We start from the raw sequence: 20,015 nt of genomic DNA, 5'->3' as shown, positions 1-20,015 counted from the left end.
CCATTCCTTAAATGAACTCTGTCTGTCTATTCTAAAAGGCGCCTGATATTCCTACTTTTGTGCCTCTACAGCAGGTTTGCCTGTAATACATCTTTGAAAAGTGTCAAATTATTAAAGATAACAGTAGAGGTGGAACATCTATGTCAATGCTGTGACTAATTAGCCACTTAGCGTGAAAAAATGGATAACTTGTGAGGTGCATCATCTATTCCTGGATGCGTGACACCAAGTTTGACATTTACAAAGTTCGACACACACAGTGAATGATTTAAATAGTTTAAAAGAGACCGTACATACATGTAAACACCATCTTTGCATAACACTGCACAAACACACACACAAATACAATAAATAACATAAACGTAGCTTGGCATTTATAGATTGTGTGGTGCCAAGCTCCTCATGGCGCAGATGGTACAGAGAGAGAGAGAGAGAGAGAGAGAGAGAGAGAGAGAGAGAGAGAAGCAACAAGAGAGTTCTGTGGCACCTCTCTTTCTCAGCCCACACTAAAGCTGCCTATTATCTAATCCTTCGCACCATGGATAGGGGGATAGGGATGGTCACAGAGGCAGAGAAAACAAGACATACAGTAGATGCCAGAAAAGGAGAGGGAGCAATCGTCATCATCGCCAGAGTGGCGTTCTGCTGGCGGTAACACAAGGCATCATTGTACTGAAGGAGTGATGGAACTGCTCTCTCTCTCCCTCTCTCTCTCTCTCAGCCAAGCCTGACTCAGCCCTACCAAGCCAGCCAAGTCAGAGCCTGGAAATGACCAAACTATAACTTGCATACTGACTACACAAGCGACTCTGAATCACCATGATTACAGCAGCAGGGCAAGAAAGTGTAGAGGATAGTTGTGTTCTTGACGGAAAGTTTACCCAAATTTCCATCTCCAGTGGAATCCCTGAGAATACCTGTGGCTTAGATTTCTATCCTCACACCAACACAATGGGGTCGAATAGGGTTTTGTTTGTGGTGAAATAAAGAAAAATTACACTGAGAACTAATGGATTAGCCAGAGAAATGAGAGCAACGTTTTAATGTATTTTAAATCATATGAGCACCACAGACAAAATTCCATTTACCTCCATTTATTTAGGGGAGTAGGCAGAAATGCCAAAATCTCAGAAAACCTTACAACGACTATGTGCATGGCTAGATACCACGAACGACAAGGAGTAAAATACGAGTTTTTTTAATTGGGTCTTTGCAAGAAAATTCTGTCACTTGATTAATATGGACCTCGATACCTGAGAATTCATAACACAGGACATAAATCATGCTTGTATATGGGCTAAAAATAAGCTAATCTGATTTTTTAAAAATAGATCCACAGGCAAAACAATGTGCAAATGACAGTCTGAGAGCCAAATGGCACAGTGACATTTTTCACTATATAAATAAATCATCTTCTCCGGTCTAAGCAGGAGTGCTTGGTCATTATCTATCTCCTGCACACTGTAACTCTAATTAGATTTAAACCTGTTACCTATGGAGGTATCATTGAGAAAGTATGTTCCTGTTGAGGATTTGGTGAATCACATACACTTATACACAATATTAGCTATGAACAGTTTTATGATGCAGACTGACAATGAAAGTTGCAGAGGGGCAATGTCTGTTGCATAACCCAATAATGTTTTAATCAGTCATATGGAAACTCAAAACAGAGTTTGCGGGTTTTTCTCAAGGGTGCACCAGATGGCAGAAGCATAAGAGACTGAGGTCCACATCTGGAATAAATTTACTGTAGTACTGTAATCTGCCTGCTACGCTAAATCCTTCCAGTCCACTCTGGGAAGAAGAGCACAGCAGCAAGGTAAAATTCTTATTACATAACTTTATGTCTTTACTAAAGCACTGCAGGTGGTTGTGGACTAAAATTCTTCAACTTCTCCCTCTGTCCAGATTAATGATTGATATGTATCACAAACTGAGCAGGACGGCACCACATGGAACGGATCGATACTGTTAAACACACACGCTCGCATTTAAAGCCTGAGGCAGGAAAAAAACGGTGATAAAGTTTATTGAAAGTGTATGCTGGCACCACAACAGAAAAGTATTGAGGTCATGCTTCTGCCGCTGCCCGTGCAAAAAGAAGACTGCTGAATGCCAGAGGTCAGTATCGTGTGTATCAGTTTCAAAGACAACAGAGGAAGAGGAGCAGAGGAGGGGTGGGGAGGTGTTGTTATGGGCGAGAGAAAGAAAAGCAAAATATCTCCAGTCTTCCCATGACATTCCAGCTGCAGCGACTAACTTTCACAACAGGCTGTGAGAAGGGGGTCAGTAGGCCAGCACACACACACACACAGACACACACACACACCTGTGCAGTCTTTGACAACAGGTAACACACTACTTGTTATTGTATTTCACAAAAGATAAACTGACGGACAAAGAGGCTCATCTTCACACCCACCTAAGCAAGGATTTCCACACAGACATTCATCTTTCCACCATGAACACACACACAGCTACTCCTTTCCATGTCAAGTACATATCTTCTCTCCAGCAAGACAACAGCTACACTCAGCTCCTGGTTTGTTTCTAATGCTAAAGCAGTAAGTTTGATGGCGAGTTAAAACATGCTGTACATTCTTCTACACGATCCCACTGACAACCCAAACCCAAGGGGTGTCACAGAGACGCATATCTCCCCCCAGCCTATGGACGCAAATAGAACAGAGCAGACACACAGGCAAACAGAGAGGCAGAGGGAGACATTACCAACCTGCTCTTTTTGTGGACGAGCAGCCCACATGTTGGTTAGTGATCAATCCACTTGGCTTCACTGAATGGACGACAACAGTGAGGCACACACTCCCCACCTGAGCGGACAAAGAAGTGTTGGGCAGCAGCAGACAGCTAGTGATCTGCTCCCTCTGTTCTGTAACTCTGTGGGGCTGAGGAAAAAACTAACAGTGAACTCTCTCCAACTCCTCAGGAAGGGAGGGGCCTCTGAAACTCCAGACCAATCACAGAAACCGGTTCCTCCCACAGGCTTTTCTCATTGGATAAAAAGAAAAATGTTCTGAACTCCTGGTGAAGTAGGAGGAGTCCCCTGGGGAGAAAATACATGACTCTGATCTCATCTATTATCTCATCATCTAACACTTTCTCTTTTTCTCTCTCTGTTATTCACCTGTTCTGTCCAAACTGTCTGTGTACAAGTATGCTTCTATGGGTCTCTGGATTTTATGTGCATGCATCTGTCTGTGTCACTTCTGTGCATTTTTGAAAATGTCTGACTGCATGTGCCTTGTGTGTTCAGTCTTTTTGAGAGTTTACTGAAATGCATAAGCAACAAAGCAATTAAACACTCAAAGTGTTTCAAACAAAATGGGTGTTTGTAATATTTAATTAAAAAAACCCATGAAAAAAGAAGGAAGTGAATGTTCCACCAGAAATACAACAACCATTCATTACTTTACATTACGTGTCCACAAGTTCAAGTACAGAAAGAGGAGATCTCTTTCTCCATCTTGTGGATGAAGGGATGTACTGCGCTTCCCACACACCAAACACACTCCTGCACATAGCTCTCAAATCTGTGTGTGTGTCCTTATGACAGACAGGGACTTTACCCTGAGCTCTACTGCCACACCTTGGAAGCATAATTCAGATAAAATGACATCCGAAAAACACGTTTACCAGACACACCCCAGAAGCATCGGGAAACAGGACAGAAACAGGACGGGGGTGAATGTTGCATGTATAGAATACACAGCAATATAACCATAAAAACATCAAACACAGAGATGACTCTCCACGGTCTTTCATATACATAACACATGGTTCACAGTCATAACTAGACAGAAACACCTCTCCTGACACGAAAACACAGCCATTTTAGTGAAGATTATTATTGCTGTTATTACCCACTGTTGTCCCAGAAACAGTCCAATTTTGGCATTTCATCTTTGTAAATAGCAGTGATTTCAGCATGTTGTCTGGCTATTATCATCCCTACCACAGTTGTTGTGAGTGTAGGCCCACTTATGCATTCATTCATTATCCATACCATTTATTCTGAGGGGTGGATCCAATCCCAGCTGACACTGGGGTACAGGCAGGGTACACCCTGGACTGGTTGCCAGTCAATCAAAGGGCCAACACACAGAGACAGACAACCAGTCACACTCACACCTATGAGCAATTTAGAGTCACCAATAAACCTAACCCGCCTGTCTTTGGAGTGGGAGGAAGGCGGAGTACCCAGAATGAAACCCACGGGGAGACGGGAAGAACAGGCAAACTCTACACAGACAGGCCGCAGGTTCAAACTGCAAACTTGCAAAATGAAGGTTCAAACCTTCTTGCTGTGAGGCAACAGTGCCAACCACTGCACCACTGTGCTTAGGCCCACTTGAATGTAGTTAAATTACACAATACAAATGTCCCCTGAAAATCAAAAAGTCTAATTTCACTCGAACATCTCCAAACTGACACAAACACATCAAATTTCCACAGGCAGATACATACCAGATGTGATGAACAGGTGTCACAGAGGCTGAAAAAGACACAACGGTCCTGAAAAAGTGTCCTGCTCGTGTTCTTTCCACAATTAGAGTGTCTCTTGCTCCTTCTTCTGTTTGTTTCTCTCTCTCTCTCTCTCTCTCTCTCTGTCTCTCTCTCTCTCACATCATGATTCAGTAGTCATAAACATAATGGTATCTAGTGGTAAACAGAGCGCAAAGGGCAGAGAGATAACAATATTTGAAGCATGAGAATTACATCTGCGCAATAAAAATAGAAACTCAACAATTCTGATAATGATGAAAATCACACTGATGTTGAAACCGGCTATTTGCTTCACCAGTGAAGCTTCCGGAAAGCTGTCGACCAGAAAATAACAGGAAATAAAATAAATTATAGTCATCGAATTATAGTTTTACAGCTAATTGTTATGTCACACAGCTTGGCTATGGGTCTTCAAACATGTGATGTAACTATTCGCTGCCTTTGGCAGAAAGGCAAATCATCTTGCCAGGGGGTGATATATTTTATATTCTAGTGGCAGTTGAGCATGTTACTAAAGTAACTCTGGTCTAGCCTCATTATGCAGTATCAATCAGTATTAATCTGAAATGTAAATAGTCTGTATATACTGTGCAGATCAGGTGCTATATGTCTAAACATGCAATAAATGTTCTTCATTAAAAAACAAAAACTCTACAGCAAGTGTAATTTGACCCATTTGGGAAAGCACTCTCTGAAGTACAGTGTACACTCACAAATGCTGCATCACGGCCCCTGTCCTCATTCTGAAGAGGGCGAATTGGAGCCTTGAATTAAATCTGGGTTTTAGATTGACCGTAATGCAATTTCAGTCTTTGTGACTGTGGAATTATATGATTGTGTCTGGTCAGAGGGCAATTTGGAGATATCGAGCATCAAAGATTGTCTACACCACTGAGCAAAAACTAACTAAAACTTAAAAACCTTAACCTCAAATGGCTCTTTTAAAAAATCATTTTAAAATGCCAGATAGAATCTTGTGCTGATGACTAAATTGACCCGTCACCCCTTGCAGGGTAAGCTGCAAAGACTTGTAACTTCATGTCGGAAGACTTCTGGTAATTATTTGGAGTCTTGCTCAAGGACAGACTCCCATTTAGAGTAATTTCTGAAAGGTCACTCTTCTACCCTTTCTGTGCTTTCTGAAAGACTTGCTGGTTGGCTAAATAGATTGTCCAAGGCTGGTTAGCATTAACCCCCAGTCACCACTCCCCTAGGAGCACCTGTAGGTGGCGTTGCAACACTGAATCCACTGCAGACCCACACACCAGCCTCCCCGGAGCAGCCCCACTTCACCTGTATATGATGTTTTGCGCACTGGGAGTCAGGATCCACATACTGGATATGCACCATAACTAGAGGAGCGCATTTGGAAAGCCCGGGTGAATTTCTTTGTCACTCTCAGCCACTTTACTTAAATCCTTTGAAGTTCGACGTGCATGATTATGTTGGCAATGCGTCGTTCCATCGTGGTGCTTGTGACTTTTATAAAACTGTCTCCGCTCCGTCATACAGTATTTGTTTTCACTGTGGTTGTCGTTTATCCGTTTTTTGGGTGAGTTTGAGCTCTTCTGTGGACAGGACAGGACAGATGTTCACAGCTGCTGCCGCAACATTACGACCCTGCCTCTGACTCTGACTCACCATCACATGCCCGGTGCAACTCGTCTACCGATCCGCTGCTTTTGTTTTTGTCTGACGCGCAAACAGGGACGCGCTGCCAGTGATGGGAACTCTTTGGCGCATAAAGGATTCTCATGTTTCATTTCCCCCAAAGCAGTGATCTGCTGGTAGCTCGCACAAACAGAAGGGATGAGGGAGATTTGATCTTAAGTTAGATTTTTAAAATAATTTTTAGATAATAGATCCTTGTGCTGTTTTTCTGCTGCATCTGCTTTGAGTGGAATACACCTCCGCATGAATTGGCGATGTGTGGCTCAGAAATATCCAGCATGTAATTTACTAATGTCTACTCTTCTTTTGAACAAGTGGCACCAAACATTGTTGGGCCACTTGATGAAGTGGATAACTGGAGCCTCGTGTTTGTGCTAGAGTCTGAAGAGGTCTGTCGCTTTCGTGGATGATCTCAGACGTTATTTATCCCCTCAGAATTGTGACTTATCTCACCCTCGCTGTGAGCAGGGTTGTTTGCAACGCGCGCAAGGATCTTTGGTTTTACGCACGGCTGCCAACTTTTGCCATTGCCTCCGCAACTCAAACATTAATGATGGGAGTAAAGGACAGCGCCAAGGGGCTTCAGGAGTCCCAGACCCGGGGTGCCTTTAGTAGTAGGGGCCAGAAACGGCCCAGTGAATAACCGCGCGGCGACAGCATGCCCTCTTGGCCCAATCTCTCGGAGTGCCTCTCCCATAACTGCAGCTGGGAGGAGACCCACAACGCCACAAGGAGCGCTGACCTTGGCCTACCTCCTCTCAATTATTATTCAATCAATCTCCTCACGGCCATCACCATCGCCTGCACGCTGCTGTTTCTGGTCGGAGTGACCGGGAATGTCATGACTATTTTGGTGGTCAGTAAGTACCGGGACATGCGCACAACCACCAACCTGTACCTGTGTAGCATGGCCGTATCTGACCTGCTCATCTTCCTCTGCATGCCACTGGACCTCTACCGTATGTGGAGGTACAGGCCCTGGCGGTTTGGGGACGCGCTCTGCAAGCTCTTTCAGTTCGTGTCAGAGTCATGCACCTACTCCACCATCCTGAGCATCACCGCGCTGTCAGTGGAGCGCTACCTGGGGATCTGTTTCCCGCTGCGTGCCAAGGCGATGGTTACCAAAAGGCGGGTGCGTGCGCTCATTCTTCTACTCTGGACAGTGTCTCTGTTGAGCGCCGGACCTGTGTTTGCCATGGTGGGAGTGGAGCGTGACAGCATCGTGCCAAATTTCAGTTCGGGTGTGAATGAGACTGCCTTCTCCGTGGAGGACACCCGGGAGTGTAAGATGACGCACTACGCAGTGGAGTCAGGCCTGATGGGAGCCATGGTGTGGCTGAGCTCTGTTTTCTTCTTCATGCCGGTGTTCTGCCTCACGGTGCTGTACAGCCTCATAGGCCGCCGGCTGTGGCAGAGGCACAGAGAGACAAACATCAGCTCCCGTGTGGCTCACCGGGACAAAAGCAACAGGCAGACCATCAAGATGCTGGGTAAGTTTGGAGCGTGTCCAAATAACGCACAGGCATGACTTCGCACAGGCTTAATTTGCCAACATATACAAAGGTGGACATCATTCAGTCTAATCTAAGGTCTGGGTTTTAATTCTGGCCTATAGTATATACGATAAAGAGGAAATTTTACATGTAGATTTATCAGAAAAGCACGTTTGCAACTTCATTAATTATAATCTCACCCTGCATCCACTCCTTCTCTTCTTCACCCTTCTCCTAACACTCTCGCCTTTCTCCTCTCCCTCCAGTGGTGGTGGTGCTGGCCTTTGTCCTGTGCTGGCTGCCCTTCCATGTGGGTCGCTACCTGCAGTTCCGCTCTCTGGACGCTCCGTCCCCGCTGCTGTCTGTGCTGTCCGAGTACTGCAGTTTGGTGTCTGTGGTTCTCTTCTACCTGAGTGCCGCCATCAACCCAATCCTCTACAACACCATGTCCTGGAAATATCGGGGCGCAGCTGCGCGCCTCTTCGGCCTCGCCGACAGTCAGCCGCCACGAAGCCGCACAGCCAGCACCATGAAGGGAGACGGCACGAACGGCTGGACGGAATCCACAGTCAGCTTCTAAACGTGTGACTGGTCATAATTTACTGAACCACAAGTCATGAGTTGCTAACACTGATTTAAAAGCCATTATTTCTGTCAGGCCGAGGGAAGATTGTTGTGTACTTGGGACTAAAGCAAACAGAAGATGAAAAAGCTGCAAACCTCTATTCACTTTGCCAACATGCAAACCAGAACAGTGGAGAGCAAAATACACACTGGCCTGAAGTGCTTATATTGATCCAAATGTGAACAGCAGCAGGCCTGTATGCCCGTATACACGCACACATAGGCTCCATAGAAATATCTTCGACATCTGCAATTGCCTTATATTACATTCATATTCTGGATGACAAAGAAAGCACTGTAGAACTTGTGGCACTGCTCTGTACTCCTTCAGAGAGGGACAGAGGTGCAGTGTGTGTGTGTGTGTGTGTGTGTGTGTGTGTGTGTGTGTGTGTGTGTGTGTGTGTGTATGAGTGAGAGAGAGATGTGAGATATGTGTAATGTATGTCATGCTTTTGGAGGTTATTTATGTAATTTGTTTGAGAGTGTGAATATGTAAATGAACTATGTTACTCATGTTATTCATTTCTGACATGCTGAATGTCCTGTTACTTGGATATTATAGTCTATGCTGTGTTGATGCTGCCAAGAAGGTTTTGGATAGCTACAAAGCAAGCAGATTTTTTTTAGGGATTGTGAGACGATGATTGCAAACATTCCCCAGATGTTGATCATTATGTTTTTAATTTCTATAATTATACTTCATTCTTGTTAAATGATCGTCATCATTCAAGCTGCAGGCTCGGGGTTACTTATAAGAAACCATCTGGGGGGAAGAAAAAAAAAACAATGTACATGAGGGTTTGAGAGTGTATCCCTAAATGTTTAGACTGCATCATGAAGCATTGCTGAATTCAGTCATCTCAGGTGCACTGAAGTTTGTGACCTCCATACAACATACAGTGCAGGGCCTTTTCCGGTAATTACAGAATGGGTTTATCTGTGGATCCAATCTTACAAAACATCTAGCTGATTTGTCACTCTGTCATTTGTCTGATTTGACAAGATTTGTTCTGCCACTGGAAGCAATGTTCAACTTTGGTAAGTACTGAAAGCATGAGGTCAAGTACATTTTTCACCATTCAAATCTTCATAAAAGTGCAGGAGCAGTCAACCAGGACTATAAGCTGCCTTGTAGATTTACAGTCATCTTTGGCAGGAATTGTTCCCCACTCCAAAGGCGGAGTGACTTCTGGAATTGTTAAATCAAACGCACACGGTGTAAGTTATATTGTGTATGCCTTCGTTGTCTTGTTTATTGATTTGCGAGAAATTTCATTTCTAAATTGTTTAAAATGAAGGGCATGGTGAGACTGCATCTTAAACTGTTTTCATGCTTTCATGCAGGCTTTGCAGTGCATGATCGCATGTGAACTGAACTCTAATGTGCCAAAGGTGCCAAAGATGTCAAAACGCTACTGTACAAGAACGTTTTTAAAATTCCTTTGTATATGTATGAGATAATGCAAGAAATGGAAAAAATAATTTTGTAAAGTCTATCATGCACCGTTTTGGACAAAGAGGATCAGTGACCTGTCTGTAAGTGATGATGTTATGCTTGCTTTTCCTTGTAAATTGATGCTTTGTAATGCTGCACACTCAGACAGTTCCAGCAGTCCAAATGATCGCAGCAGCCTCCACATATCTGCACTGGATTTCAAAACTTGGCCTACTGGCGCTGAAGAATGTATCTCTATTAATTCATGTCTCTGAATGTACATACTGATGTCAGTACATACTATTCATTAATCTACAGGATGTATAACCGATTAAAAGAGTACAAATTAATTCATATTATGTTTTTTAAAAGATGTCAGTGAATATTTCCTGCTGGGTAATGTATTTGTTGATGATAAAGTCTTGTAAAAGTAAAAAAAAAAAGGAAAAACTCACTTCTTCTTTTCTTTTCTCTTCTAAACATTTGTATTCTGCAAGCTGACACACGCACGACACAGATACGTTTTTGTCTCCAACAGGCATGAGATGCTAATTGTAAACAAAGAGGTCTGTGAAACTAACAGACCACTTAACACTTCCACCCCATCAGACACCACAGAAGTAGTCAACACTGCTCAGAGTGGACTGAGGTAGAAATGCTACACCTTCCCAGGGACTGTAATCTTTTCCCCGTGTAACCCTGCGATACCCCATTATGTAATATTCGTCTCAGTGGGGTGTAACATCAGACAGGAGATTGCAATCTTAACGTGGCCACACAGCAGTGTGTTCTCTGTCATCTCAGCTGGTGTTTGTATGTTTGTGGCTGTGTGGCATAGCACCGCGATCAACTAAGACGACTTCAAAGACAGCAGGGTCTCCCTTAGATAGCACACAGGGCTAAAAAGGAACCCTTAGTCACCTTTAAGGTAACCTAAGGTACCTGATCACAACACTTTCTGTCTGCATACAAAATGTCCAGCAGAAAATCTGCAGGAAAGATTTGGTTCAAAAAAAGTTCAAGCTCATACAGCTGGGAACGTTGAAAAGATCATAAAATCCAGTGAAATAATTAATCAAGTTAAATCTGTGTTGGTATCTCATAGAAGATGGTTAGTGGGTGGATAATGGCTGAGGAGAATAAGAGGGGTAATGCTGAGGACGAGAGGTCCCTATTCAAAAAAATTGTGCAATGAAAATAGACAATGAAACAAAAGGTGAAAGAAGAGAGGTTTAGTCAATGAGTCAGACATCATGATAGTTTTTTTAGGTGTGGGCTGTGCAGCAGAGAGTGAATAAATTACTGTGAGACAAAGAGTAGGAGGATGGAATTCAAATCTATCTCCATCCATACAAACAGAGGCACGAATGTACACCTCACATATGCTTGTGCGTCCACGCAGAAGCTGGAATTTAATTTGATGCATGAATTTAGCAAAGCGGTGGATATGTCCCTCAGGGGTTTTGGTAAGAGTTGATTCCAACACACAGTTATTGGAAAGTCTGCGGTGGTGCAGAAATGCTCCGCTGGGTTCAGAACGGGACTTCATATAGACCAGGGGTGTCCACACTTTTTTCCCTGAGGGCCACGTACAGAAAAACATACAAAGGGCTGGGCCACTCACTAGAAGTGAGGTATATTACTAACTTTAATCCACTAGAGGTGATGTATATCGCCTCACCTCTAGTGGATTAAAGTTGGCAAAATCAATCAAATGTAGGTAAATGCTGCTTGATAACTGAATATGATTCAAGAAAAAAAACAGCCTTTCCATTAGTGGGCTTTCATTTATTAGTTGTACAAGCTGGTCTTTGCCTTGTAGCCTCTTGTTCAGTGTGCTCAGGTGATCAGTGAGATCCACTAAAAATGCCAACCAGTGAGGGTCACTGAGCTCATGAAGAGCTCCTTCTCTCTTCAAAACTGGTCCATTTCTGATCTCAGGGAATAAAACCGCTGCAGCACAGAGCCACGACTTAGCCAGTGTACATGAGAATAGTAGAGCAGCCCCCCCCACCACCACCACCACCACCACCACCAGCACCAGCACCAGCATCAGCATCTGAGAGGGAAGCTTGAAATAGTCTGTGCTAGAGCCCTGGTGCTCGAATCAACAGTCTTACCTCCACTTCCTTGCCCCTCGGCGGACACCGTAGAGGCCATTCCTTTGCGCTCACCTGTTCCAGCTGGAGCTCCATCCGTCGTACCTCCACACAGCTTGTCCCATGTAAATCCAATCATGCCAACTGCACCTGGCACAGCTTCAAAATCATCCTCACCCGTCGTGGTGCTCTTTAGACTGCTAACATCAAGCAGCTCCTCTTTAATGCAAAAGTGATCTTCATTAGTTATTAGCTGTGCTCTCATCGCACACCGCCTCGGAAACTTTCTACACTCACTTGCTTTGTTACGTTTCCATAAGTCCACCATTTTGGGTCACCTGTAGCAAATTTCTTCTTCAATTGCTCAATTTATAGAGAAGCTGCCTCCTTCAAGACAGTTACTCCACCTAGTGGTGACACTAAGAAATGCAATACAGTCTAGTGCAAGTTCCATGTGTGGGCCGTATTACAATACATTTTTAGAATTTCCTGCGGGCCAATGAAAATTGGACCCCTGATATAGACGCTATTAGATCTCTGGAACCAACTTCTGACAGTGACACAAACTCCTGCAGGAAACATTCATTTAAACAACAGTGAGGATTAATATGCACTTAAGTCCAGCTGAGGCTAATGGGTATGTCATTAGTTTTATGGGCAGTAGGTCATAAACCAAAGCATAGGACAAATTAAAATGTTGACCTGATTATGGCACTAGATGAAAAGTTCAAGGATCATCAAAGTTATTACGTTTCATCAGGAACATATACAGAATATCTGATGTCATACCTTTTTCATATGATTGAAAAAGAAGACCTAAGGGCATATCCATGGCTACTGCTTTTGTAAACGAAAAGGTTCACCCATTCATTATTTCAGCTTTGATTTTTTTTTCTTTTTTCTTCTTTTGTAGATCACACTATTGTACTTGGGAAACTTTAGACAATATTGTTAGTGAAAATCACAAGAAGTTGGCTTCTTCAAAGATGCCAGAAATGGTTACATCTACCACCACAGATTTTGTTGTTTTGTTGAGTTTGAGGTTGTGAAGATCAGAGTGGCTGCGATAATGAATGGAGGAATCTGCTGTAGATGAACAACAAGGAAGGAGACCAGGTGTTACGGAATGAGATCATTAAGTCCTTTAGGGTTAATATGAGTCCACGGTCTGTTAACAGACTGTGCCAGTGTTTTATTGTCTTTCTAGCTGAGTAATGTTCTTTTTTCTTGGCCACAGTGATCACTAATAAGTTGAAAGTCTGAAGATGTTGTAAGAGTGTGAGTGGGGAGAGATCCTCGAACAGAGAGATGGAGCAGGAGAGGGAGACACTGAGGTTAAGGACCTCAGACAATTACCTCCAATGATCTCCAATGACCTCTGACCAAAACCGCTCAACTGGTGTGCAGAGCCAAAGTGGTGGAACAATGTGTACAGGTTTTGCTGTCTGTGTAGTCCATATGGTACATTTTGTGGTGTGCGTAGAATCTCATTCTGAAGTAGTTGGATTTATAAGTTGTATGACATAGAGATGGTAGTGCTGCATAAATCCAATTGATGTTTTTTTTTTTTTTTATGTATAAGCTTGATGGCCGTTTTTTGCATTGGCACAGACACAGTATTGTCATGATGAGAAAAGAGTTTGTTGATCTGTGAATGTAATGTTTTGGATTTAAATGAACATAGTTTTAATAGTGAAGTTGTAGAAGATATCTTCTTTCTTATGGTCCCTTCCAAGTATAAGGACAGATAGTGACAGTGGTGGGGAAAGTTGTTTGTTTGAGAAGGTCAAAGTTCATGAGAGAGCTGCCACTGTCACAGCTTGGTTACTCTTCTTCATTTCCATGCAGGGAAGTTGATGGGTTGAGAACCAGCCCAGGGGTGGATTAACAGAAGTCATAGCAAATAGATTCGATAGAATTCTTATTTTGATGATGGAAATGAAAATGGAAATGCAGCCAATTACACAGAGAGCGAAATTATTCCATCTGTTCAGGACTTCTTTGATGCTATGCAGTAATGGGGTAAAATTGATTAGAACTGAGTTAATGGATTGAGTTGTGTGGCTTTTGGATTGGCTTTTAAACTCAGCATCCCAGTCAAAATGGGTTAAAGGCAGTATCTCGGACTTAGACCAGTTAATGAAGAAGCAGGAAACCAGCCACAGGCGTTAATTACATTGTGGACTGACAGCAGGGTCTCGTGGCTGTGATGAGTGGTTTGCCTTTTCAGCATTTAGAGGTACCATTATGGCAGGATGGTTTATCTTTGTATCTGAATCAGTTTATAGAAATAATCATATTGAATAATCTTTTCTGTACACCGTCTCCAGTTAGTTAACTTTTTTCCTTTTTCTTTCCTTTTTATTTGCTGTACTTCTCTTTTGTAAATACTTTTACAACCCGTGGTAAAAAAAAAAGAATAATAATAATGATATTTGATTTAAAAAAAATACATTCACACATTGTCCAGTGATTCACATACAACCAAAACTACTTCATCAGTGTTTTATCCCCAAAACAGAGGTTTGTTGTATCATTGCTGCACTAAGGCTTCATTAAAAACGACAGGTGTGAAACAGTGGAAGATGCTCTCACCTATTTATTCATAGTATTTCTACACCACTTAAAACAAACCTGTCTACACTGATCACAAAACGCTCACACGAACAGTTAAAAGGTTAATATTTCCCAGCTGTCCTTGGGTCGCTGCAGGATGACGGGGAATTGAGCGAGCAGAGCAGCAGTCTCTCTGGGGTCGCTCTCAGGGACAGCAGAGGATAAAAGTGCGTTTCATATACCTTCCTCAGCTATTTGGCTTAACACTAGCGAGGCCACTGGAGAGTCAATCTGACACACCTTCACAGGACACACATTCGCATTAGATCCTTGAAAACTTGTGTGGCTATAGACATAGTTGTCTATAATTACATAAATGAGACCCTGTGGCATTTCAAATGTTATCTACTTAAAGGATTGCAAGTGTTTTGAAACACAATTCAGACCAGTCATCATCATTTACACTCTAATTTTATGAATATTGATTATTGCTCAGCCATGTTTACAGTGGTAAATGAAGGTGTATCTGATGAGAGCAGGACCATCATTCTCTCATTAAATCTTGAAGATAAAAGTCAATACTGCAACACAACAGTAAATGTCAGGGAAACAGTTGCATTGAAGTTGGCAGTGGCTCTACTGCTGGAAAAAGAAGATCCAAATGCACAATTTGACTTGAGTACCTTGACAAAGTGTACGTGCATGTAGAAATGTGTGATGAATAACGACACACACAATAAAACATACGAGTGGAATCAAAGTCAGAAAAAAAATCAAAACATTTATTGGGCATAAATATATTATATATACGCTACCGATACTGTTACGTCTTACATACATAGGGTAGTATTTGCAAAAATCTATACATTAAAATTGATATGGCAGTTTCTTTTATATAATGCATATGAAATTGTCTAACATTTACAATACAAGAAGAAATGCATGAATTTCTTTTTTTTTTTTTCAATTCGTAGACCATGACAACATTGGAATGTTTGTTTTTAAATCGTGAGGTAAAAATATGTTTTCTTTTTTGTCTCGCTTAAAAAATAGTTAAATACCTGTGAGTCTCTGTATGTTTGTCAAATCGCCAAATTCTCAGTCAAAATCTCTACTTACTGTAAAACGTACAAAACATGACAAAAAAAAAAAAAAAAAAAAATTAAAGAAGAAAATAAACTGATCAGAAGGCACAGACGTGGGGTTGCTGGGCAAAAAATTGTCTCTCATTCTTGACATATCCTCCAAATGTGCAGGACCTGCAGGGTGGGGTGTCCATAAAATAACCAGCATTTAAAAATAACAAAACAAAAACAACAAAGCACATAAAGGGAGTACCCTGCCCACAAACACACAGCCTTTCAGTTAACAGTGTTAACTTCGGACTGAACAACACTAACACGACTGGCCTGAGCTCGACCAAGGCGAACCTTTGCTCTCCCACTGGGGCATTAAGGCTTGGAAAAGGGGGGATAACGGGGCTGTGGGTGGGCAACATAACGTCAGGGATTCAAAGAAAGGACACCTCACACATTACCTGTCGACTACAATGCAACAGGCTAGGTAGACACCATGAGCAAGTCTGAGAGAGCCACCGCACTCCCTATGAACTGCACTTCCTCTGTTGCCGTAGTTTGCATTCTGCAAGGAGCAAGGTGCCATTTGAGAAGCACAGAACCATGCTCCAGTAATGCCAATGTCACAGTGACGCCAACGACAGAATAATGCCAATGAATGTAACAGACGGCGTTGGCAGTAGTGTTTGGAACAGAACGAAGGGCCTCACGTGCCCTCTCGTTCATATTAACCTCATCAAGACTAATGCTCGGCATAAAAAAGTGCTTCAACTCTGTTAGTCATAATGTATTACCATCTCATTCTATAGCTCTATAGATATCTCTGTATATCATCTCTTAGCAAAATACTGGATACAAAATACTCACTACTGCTATACCAGCACTAGCCTGAACACGGAATCGTCATTATTATTATTATTGTCGTCATCTGCCTGAAATCATCGTATGATTGTTTTTGCCTTTTTTTTTTTTTTACCTTTCTTCTGTGAAATCAGGTTGTGTTACTCTCCTCCAAAAGGGGCTACACATTTCAAAATGGCACATTTTGCTTTACAAAACAAAATAATAAAAGATAATATGAAAAGAAGCATAATCACAGATCAAGTTAATGTTTTTTTTTCCTTTTGAGAGAATAATAATAACAATAATAATAATCGTAATGCTGTGTCGTTACAGAAGAACATCACAGAACCCTTTAGACGACTGCGAACGTAACATCTAGTGGACACAAGAAGCCTGCACTTTGGCAATAAAATAGTAAAAAGATATCAGAAGCTTCATTATAACACTAATCAGAAAAAAGCCAAAGGCAGCGACGTTTATCCCAATACAGATGACTTGAAGTGACCCCAAGGCCCGGCTTTGCTACATGTCTCTCTAAGCATTACAAGAACTGCTCAGCTGTGCATGGCCGAAACAGGAGATGAAAAAAACAAAAAAAAACACATAGGCATTTGGTTACATGTTTGAAACGGCAATGATAACTGCAATGCATGGACTGATGAGCTACAGGTTCCCAACAGCTGTAAGAGAAATACTTAAAGGGTTACTGAGATAAGGAATGCTGGCCTTAATCATACAATCTAACATACATCCATTAAAAAAATTAAAAAGAAAAAAAAAAAACATGCTACAAGGAAAAAAATTAGTATATAACTACACTTGTCTCTTAATCTTTAAACAATAAATAAATGAAGATTGCACTGTAATTGGCATGTAAAGTACTGTATGCAAATATATAGTATAAATAAAACCTAGAAAAGAACTCTACCTTAACTTTCCCATCAACTTTGGCAAAGGTATTTTGAGCTAGTAAACCACTTTGCTTACTGACATACAGGAGCAAGGCACAGCATAGACAGAGGACAAGATACAGCATCAAAAAAAAAGAGAGAAAAAGATAAAAGAGAGGGAGGAAGACAGAAAGAAACAGAGGAAGCGAGGCTATTATGATGACGATGATGGCAGCGATGGGGATGACAGGATTAGATCTCCCCTCTGTAAGGCCTTATCCCTGAGGTACGTTACAGGCTGCCAATCAGAGCTAACTCCCTTTCCCACCCAATCCTCCCCCCCACCCCACCCCACCCTACCTGACAAAAGTAGACATGTCACACAATAATCATGCAGGTCAGGGTGACTTCTTTGGATCATCAGGGTATGTATCGGGCTGTACCTTGGCTTTGTTTTTAGGACTGGGATAAAGGGTTTCAGGAGTCACACGGGAGGTCAGGGGGTGTTACATGTGTCAAAATGCCCTGTTCTGTTGAGTTGTGTTCTGTTCAAAGGCTTGTTTGGTTAGTGAACATTAGTTCAAGTCCCCAGAGAACATGTCTTGTCTGAGGAGAGACCACAGACTTGCTACTGCTCTGATTACATGTCAATAAAGCACCTTTTAATAGAGAGAGGGAGAGAGAAAGAGAAAGAGAGAGAGAAAGAGAGAGAGAGAGAGAGAGAGAGAGAGAGTAGTGCATGGGCAGAAAGATGGGATGGATCGAAAGCAGCAGAGGAGCAGCCAGAGCAAAAGGTAATTACAGATAATTATGGGCAGGAGATGAGAGAAGAAGAGAAGAGAAGAGATGAAAAGAAGAGTCTTCAAATGTATCGATTCACAGACGAGATGGAAGGAGAAACTACAGCTTCAGCACTGCTCTGGCTGGCGGTTGGCTAAATAACAGGGGCGGGTAAAGCTCAAGCTAACTCCTAATGGCTTTCCTGGTTGCACACAGTTCTGAAAAGGGCGGCTAGCTGGCAGGCTGTTAGCACCTCTGGGTCTGTGACGCTATGGGCATATCGCTACTAAAGCTACAGATAAATAGGCTGGAGCAATGGTACTTGAGATGGTAGAGTATGGAAGGACTGACCGAGGGCCAATCAAACGCTCAGGCCAGCCCTTTCCTGTTAAGTTGCAGCCAATCACGATCCCAGCACAACATCCTAAATGCTAAAGCCAGTTTATGCCCAACATTCGAAAAACCTACAAGGGTTGATATCCTGATCCAAGACCAGTGCTAAGGGCTCCTTCACGCTTCGAGCTGCTGAACTGACCTCAGAGCTGCTGTTTGTGAGCACCTAGAGTCGACTACTCCCCTTTCACACTGTAGTTCTGACCTTACATTGCCATCACTTTATATTACATCACTTCTATAGCATCATAGATATTTGTTATAATATATATATATATATTTATATATATATTGTGTGTATATATATTAGATTACTGGTTTTCCATTCTTTCTTAGATAGATAAAATCACAGGATAGCAGCATCTTACACCACACATGAATTGCATCACTTTGGTAGCTGAATGAGTGAGTGATTGAATGTTAAAAGCTGAGCAAATGTGTGATTGACTTCATAGGAGGAAATGTGTGTTTCTCACTGTCATTGCATGAGTGTCATTGTATGTGGTGTGCGTGTACGTAAGTGTATGTGTATGTGTGCGAGAGCAGGTGCAGATTGCATGAATTGACCGACAGCCTGTAGAGTAGTAACAAACTGAATAATAAGGTATGAACGGCTAAAGCTTTGAAGGCCTACATTGGAATATGGCTGAAATGAATAAAGACTGCAGCAAAAAAAATGCAAATTACACAATGAAAAAAAGAAAGAAAAAAAAAAAAGTAAGGCAATGACCGTCAAGAAATATACACGTTCTCTAATCGTATATGTTTTAAAAAGATACAAAATAAAAACATGCAAGTCAGTCTGAGGAGCATCTGCTTTGCTCACAGCTATTTTAAGGCTTGATTATCAGTTTTCTTTCCCAACCGAGGTACAGCTAAGACAAGGCTTCCCTCGACAGAAATCCTTAACAAATGAGACAGACAATGATACAACGACAACAGATACATAGAGAGAAATGAGACCAAACTGAAAGAAGGCTGAAGACAACAGTAACAAAGTGAGGAAAGCCAGAATCGATACTTTGACTAAAAAAAAACATACATAGCCTTAGAAGTATATCTCAAGTGTTTGTTTTGTTTGTTTTTCATTCGGTTTTTTTCATAGACTCTGTGATTTTGCTTTCTCTTTCTATCCTATAGTTAAAATTCCCTCACTTCATGAAGAAGTACTGTAGCAAGCAGGCGATGAGGATGGAGAAGCCCGCGAACACGCACACGATAAGCGCAGCAAAGCGCTCGTCGCTGGAGATCAGGCCCGCCCCTTTGCCTGTTTCCACGGCGCACAGGTCTCCCGATGATGCCGTCTCCTGGCGACGCAATGTGAACAAGGAGGAGGGGCTCATTGGTCCACACAGTTCCTGGCACGTATCCTGGCAACGGCGGCAGGCACCCACGCGGAAACGATAGTCTGTGTTGCTCTGGAGACCAGAGATTTGGAACACGCCCTCCTCTCCCTTAAAAACCTGTGCGGGGACAGAAAGATGGACAGAACAAAGTTTAACGGCCACGTGCAGCTTGTTGATTTCTCATTAACGAGGCTTCATGATCGTATCATGATTTATTTAGTGAAAAAAAGGTGAGTGAAATGAGTTGGTTAGTGTGATGGTGGAATAGAGACCTGCATGCTT

The 20,015-nt window shown here is 42.3% G+C and overlaps 3 protein-coding genes across 4 annotated transcripts in view; 1 reads left to right on the top strand and 2 right to left on the bottom strand.

The window, feature by feature from the left end:
• Nucleotides 1-4,590, bottom strand: part of pld1a (phospholipase D1a) — a 29,108-nt gene extending 24,518 nt beyond the window's left edge. Inside the window, exon 1 of one of the 2 annotated variants that reach the window (XM_070842005.1) lies at nt 4,489-4,590. The gene's annotated coding sequence lies outside the window, so the exon portion shown is untranslated. Of the gene's footprint in view, nt 1-2,737; nt 2,888-4,488 lie in introns of those variants that run through there. The other variant, XM_070842006.1, reaches the window with a different exon arrangement.
• Nucleotides 4,591-6,800: 2,210 nt separating this feature from the next.
• ghsra (growth hormone secretagogue receptor a) lies at nt 6,801-8,271 on the top strand. Its single transcript, XM_070842515.1, has 2 exons — nt 6,801-7,688; nt 7,958-8,271. Exons 1-2 carry the CDS (start codon nt 6,857-6,859, stop codon nt 8,269-8,271), a joined length of 1,146 nt encoding a protein of 381 aa, XP_070698616.1. The 5' UTR covers nt 6,801-6,856.
• An 11,150-nt stretch (nt 8,272-19,421) lies between these two features.
• fndc3ba (fibronectin type III domain containing 3Ba) overlaps nt 19,422-20,015 on the bottom strand; it is an 88,836-nt gene continuing 88,242 nt past the window's right edge. The window contains exon 27 of the mRNA XM_070842080.1: nt 19,422-19,850. Within this exon, the coding sequence (XP_070698181.1) occupies nt 19,539-19,850 (312 nt within the window). The 3' untranslated portion in view covers nt 19,422-19,538. The remainder of the gene's footprint in view (nt 19,851-20,015) is intronic.

This window comes from Pempheris klunzingeri, chromosome 13 (genome assembly GCF_042242105.1).
Source record: "Pempheris klunzingeri isolate RE-2024b chromosome 13, fPemKlu1.hap1, whole genome shotgun sequence".
In the NCBI taxonomy this organism is placed as follows: domain Eukaryota; kingdom Metazoa; phylum Chordata; class Actinopteri; order Acropomatiformes; family Pempheridae; genus Pempheris; species Pempheris klunzingeri.
This window is presented reverse-complemented; position numbering and strand designations above follow the sequence as displayed.

Excerpts from the sequence above, each read along its gene's own strand:
- ghsra (XM_070842515.1), top strand. The coding sequence starts at position 6,857 with ATGCCCTCTTGGCCCAATCTCTCGGAGTGCCTCTCCCATAACTGCAGC. Across the intron at positions 7,689-7,957 it reads GCAGACCATCAAGATGCTGG|TGGTGGTGGTGCTGGCCTTT; the intron begins GTAAGTTTGGAG and ends CTCTCCCTCCAG.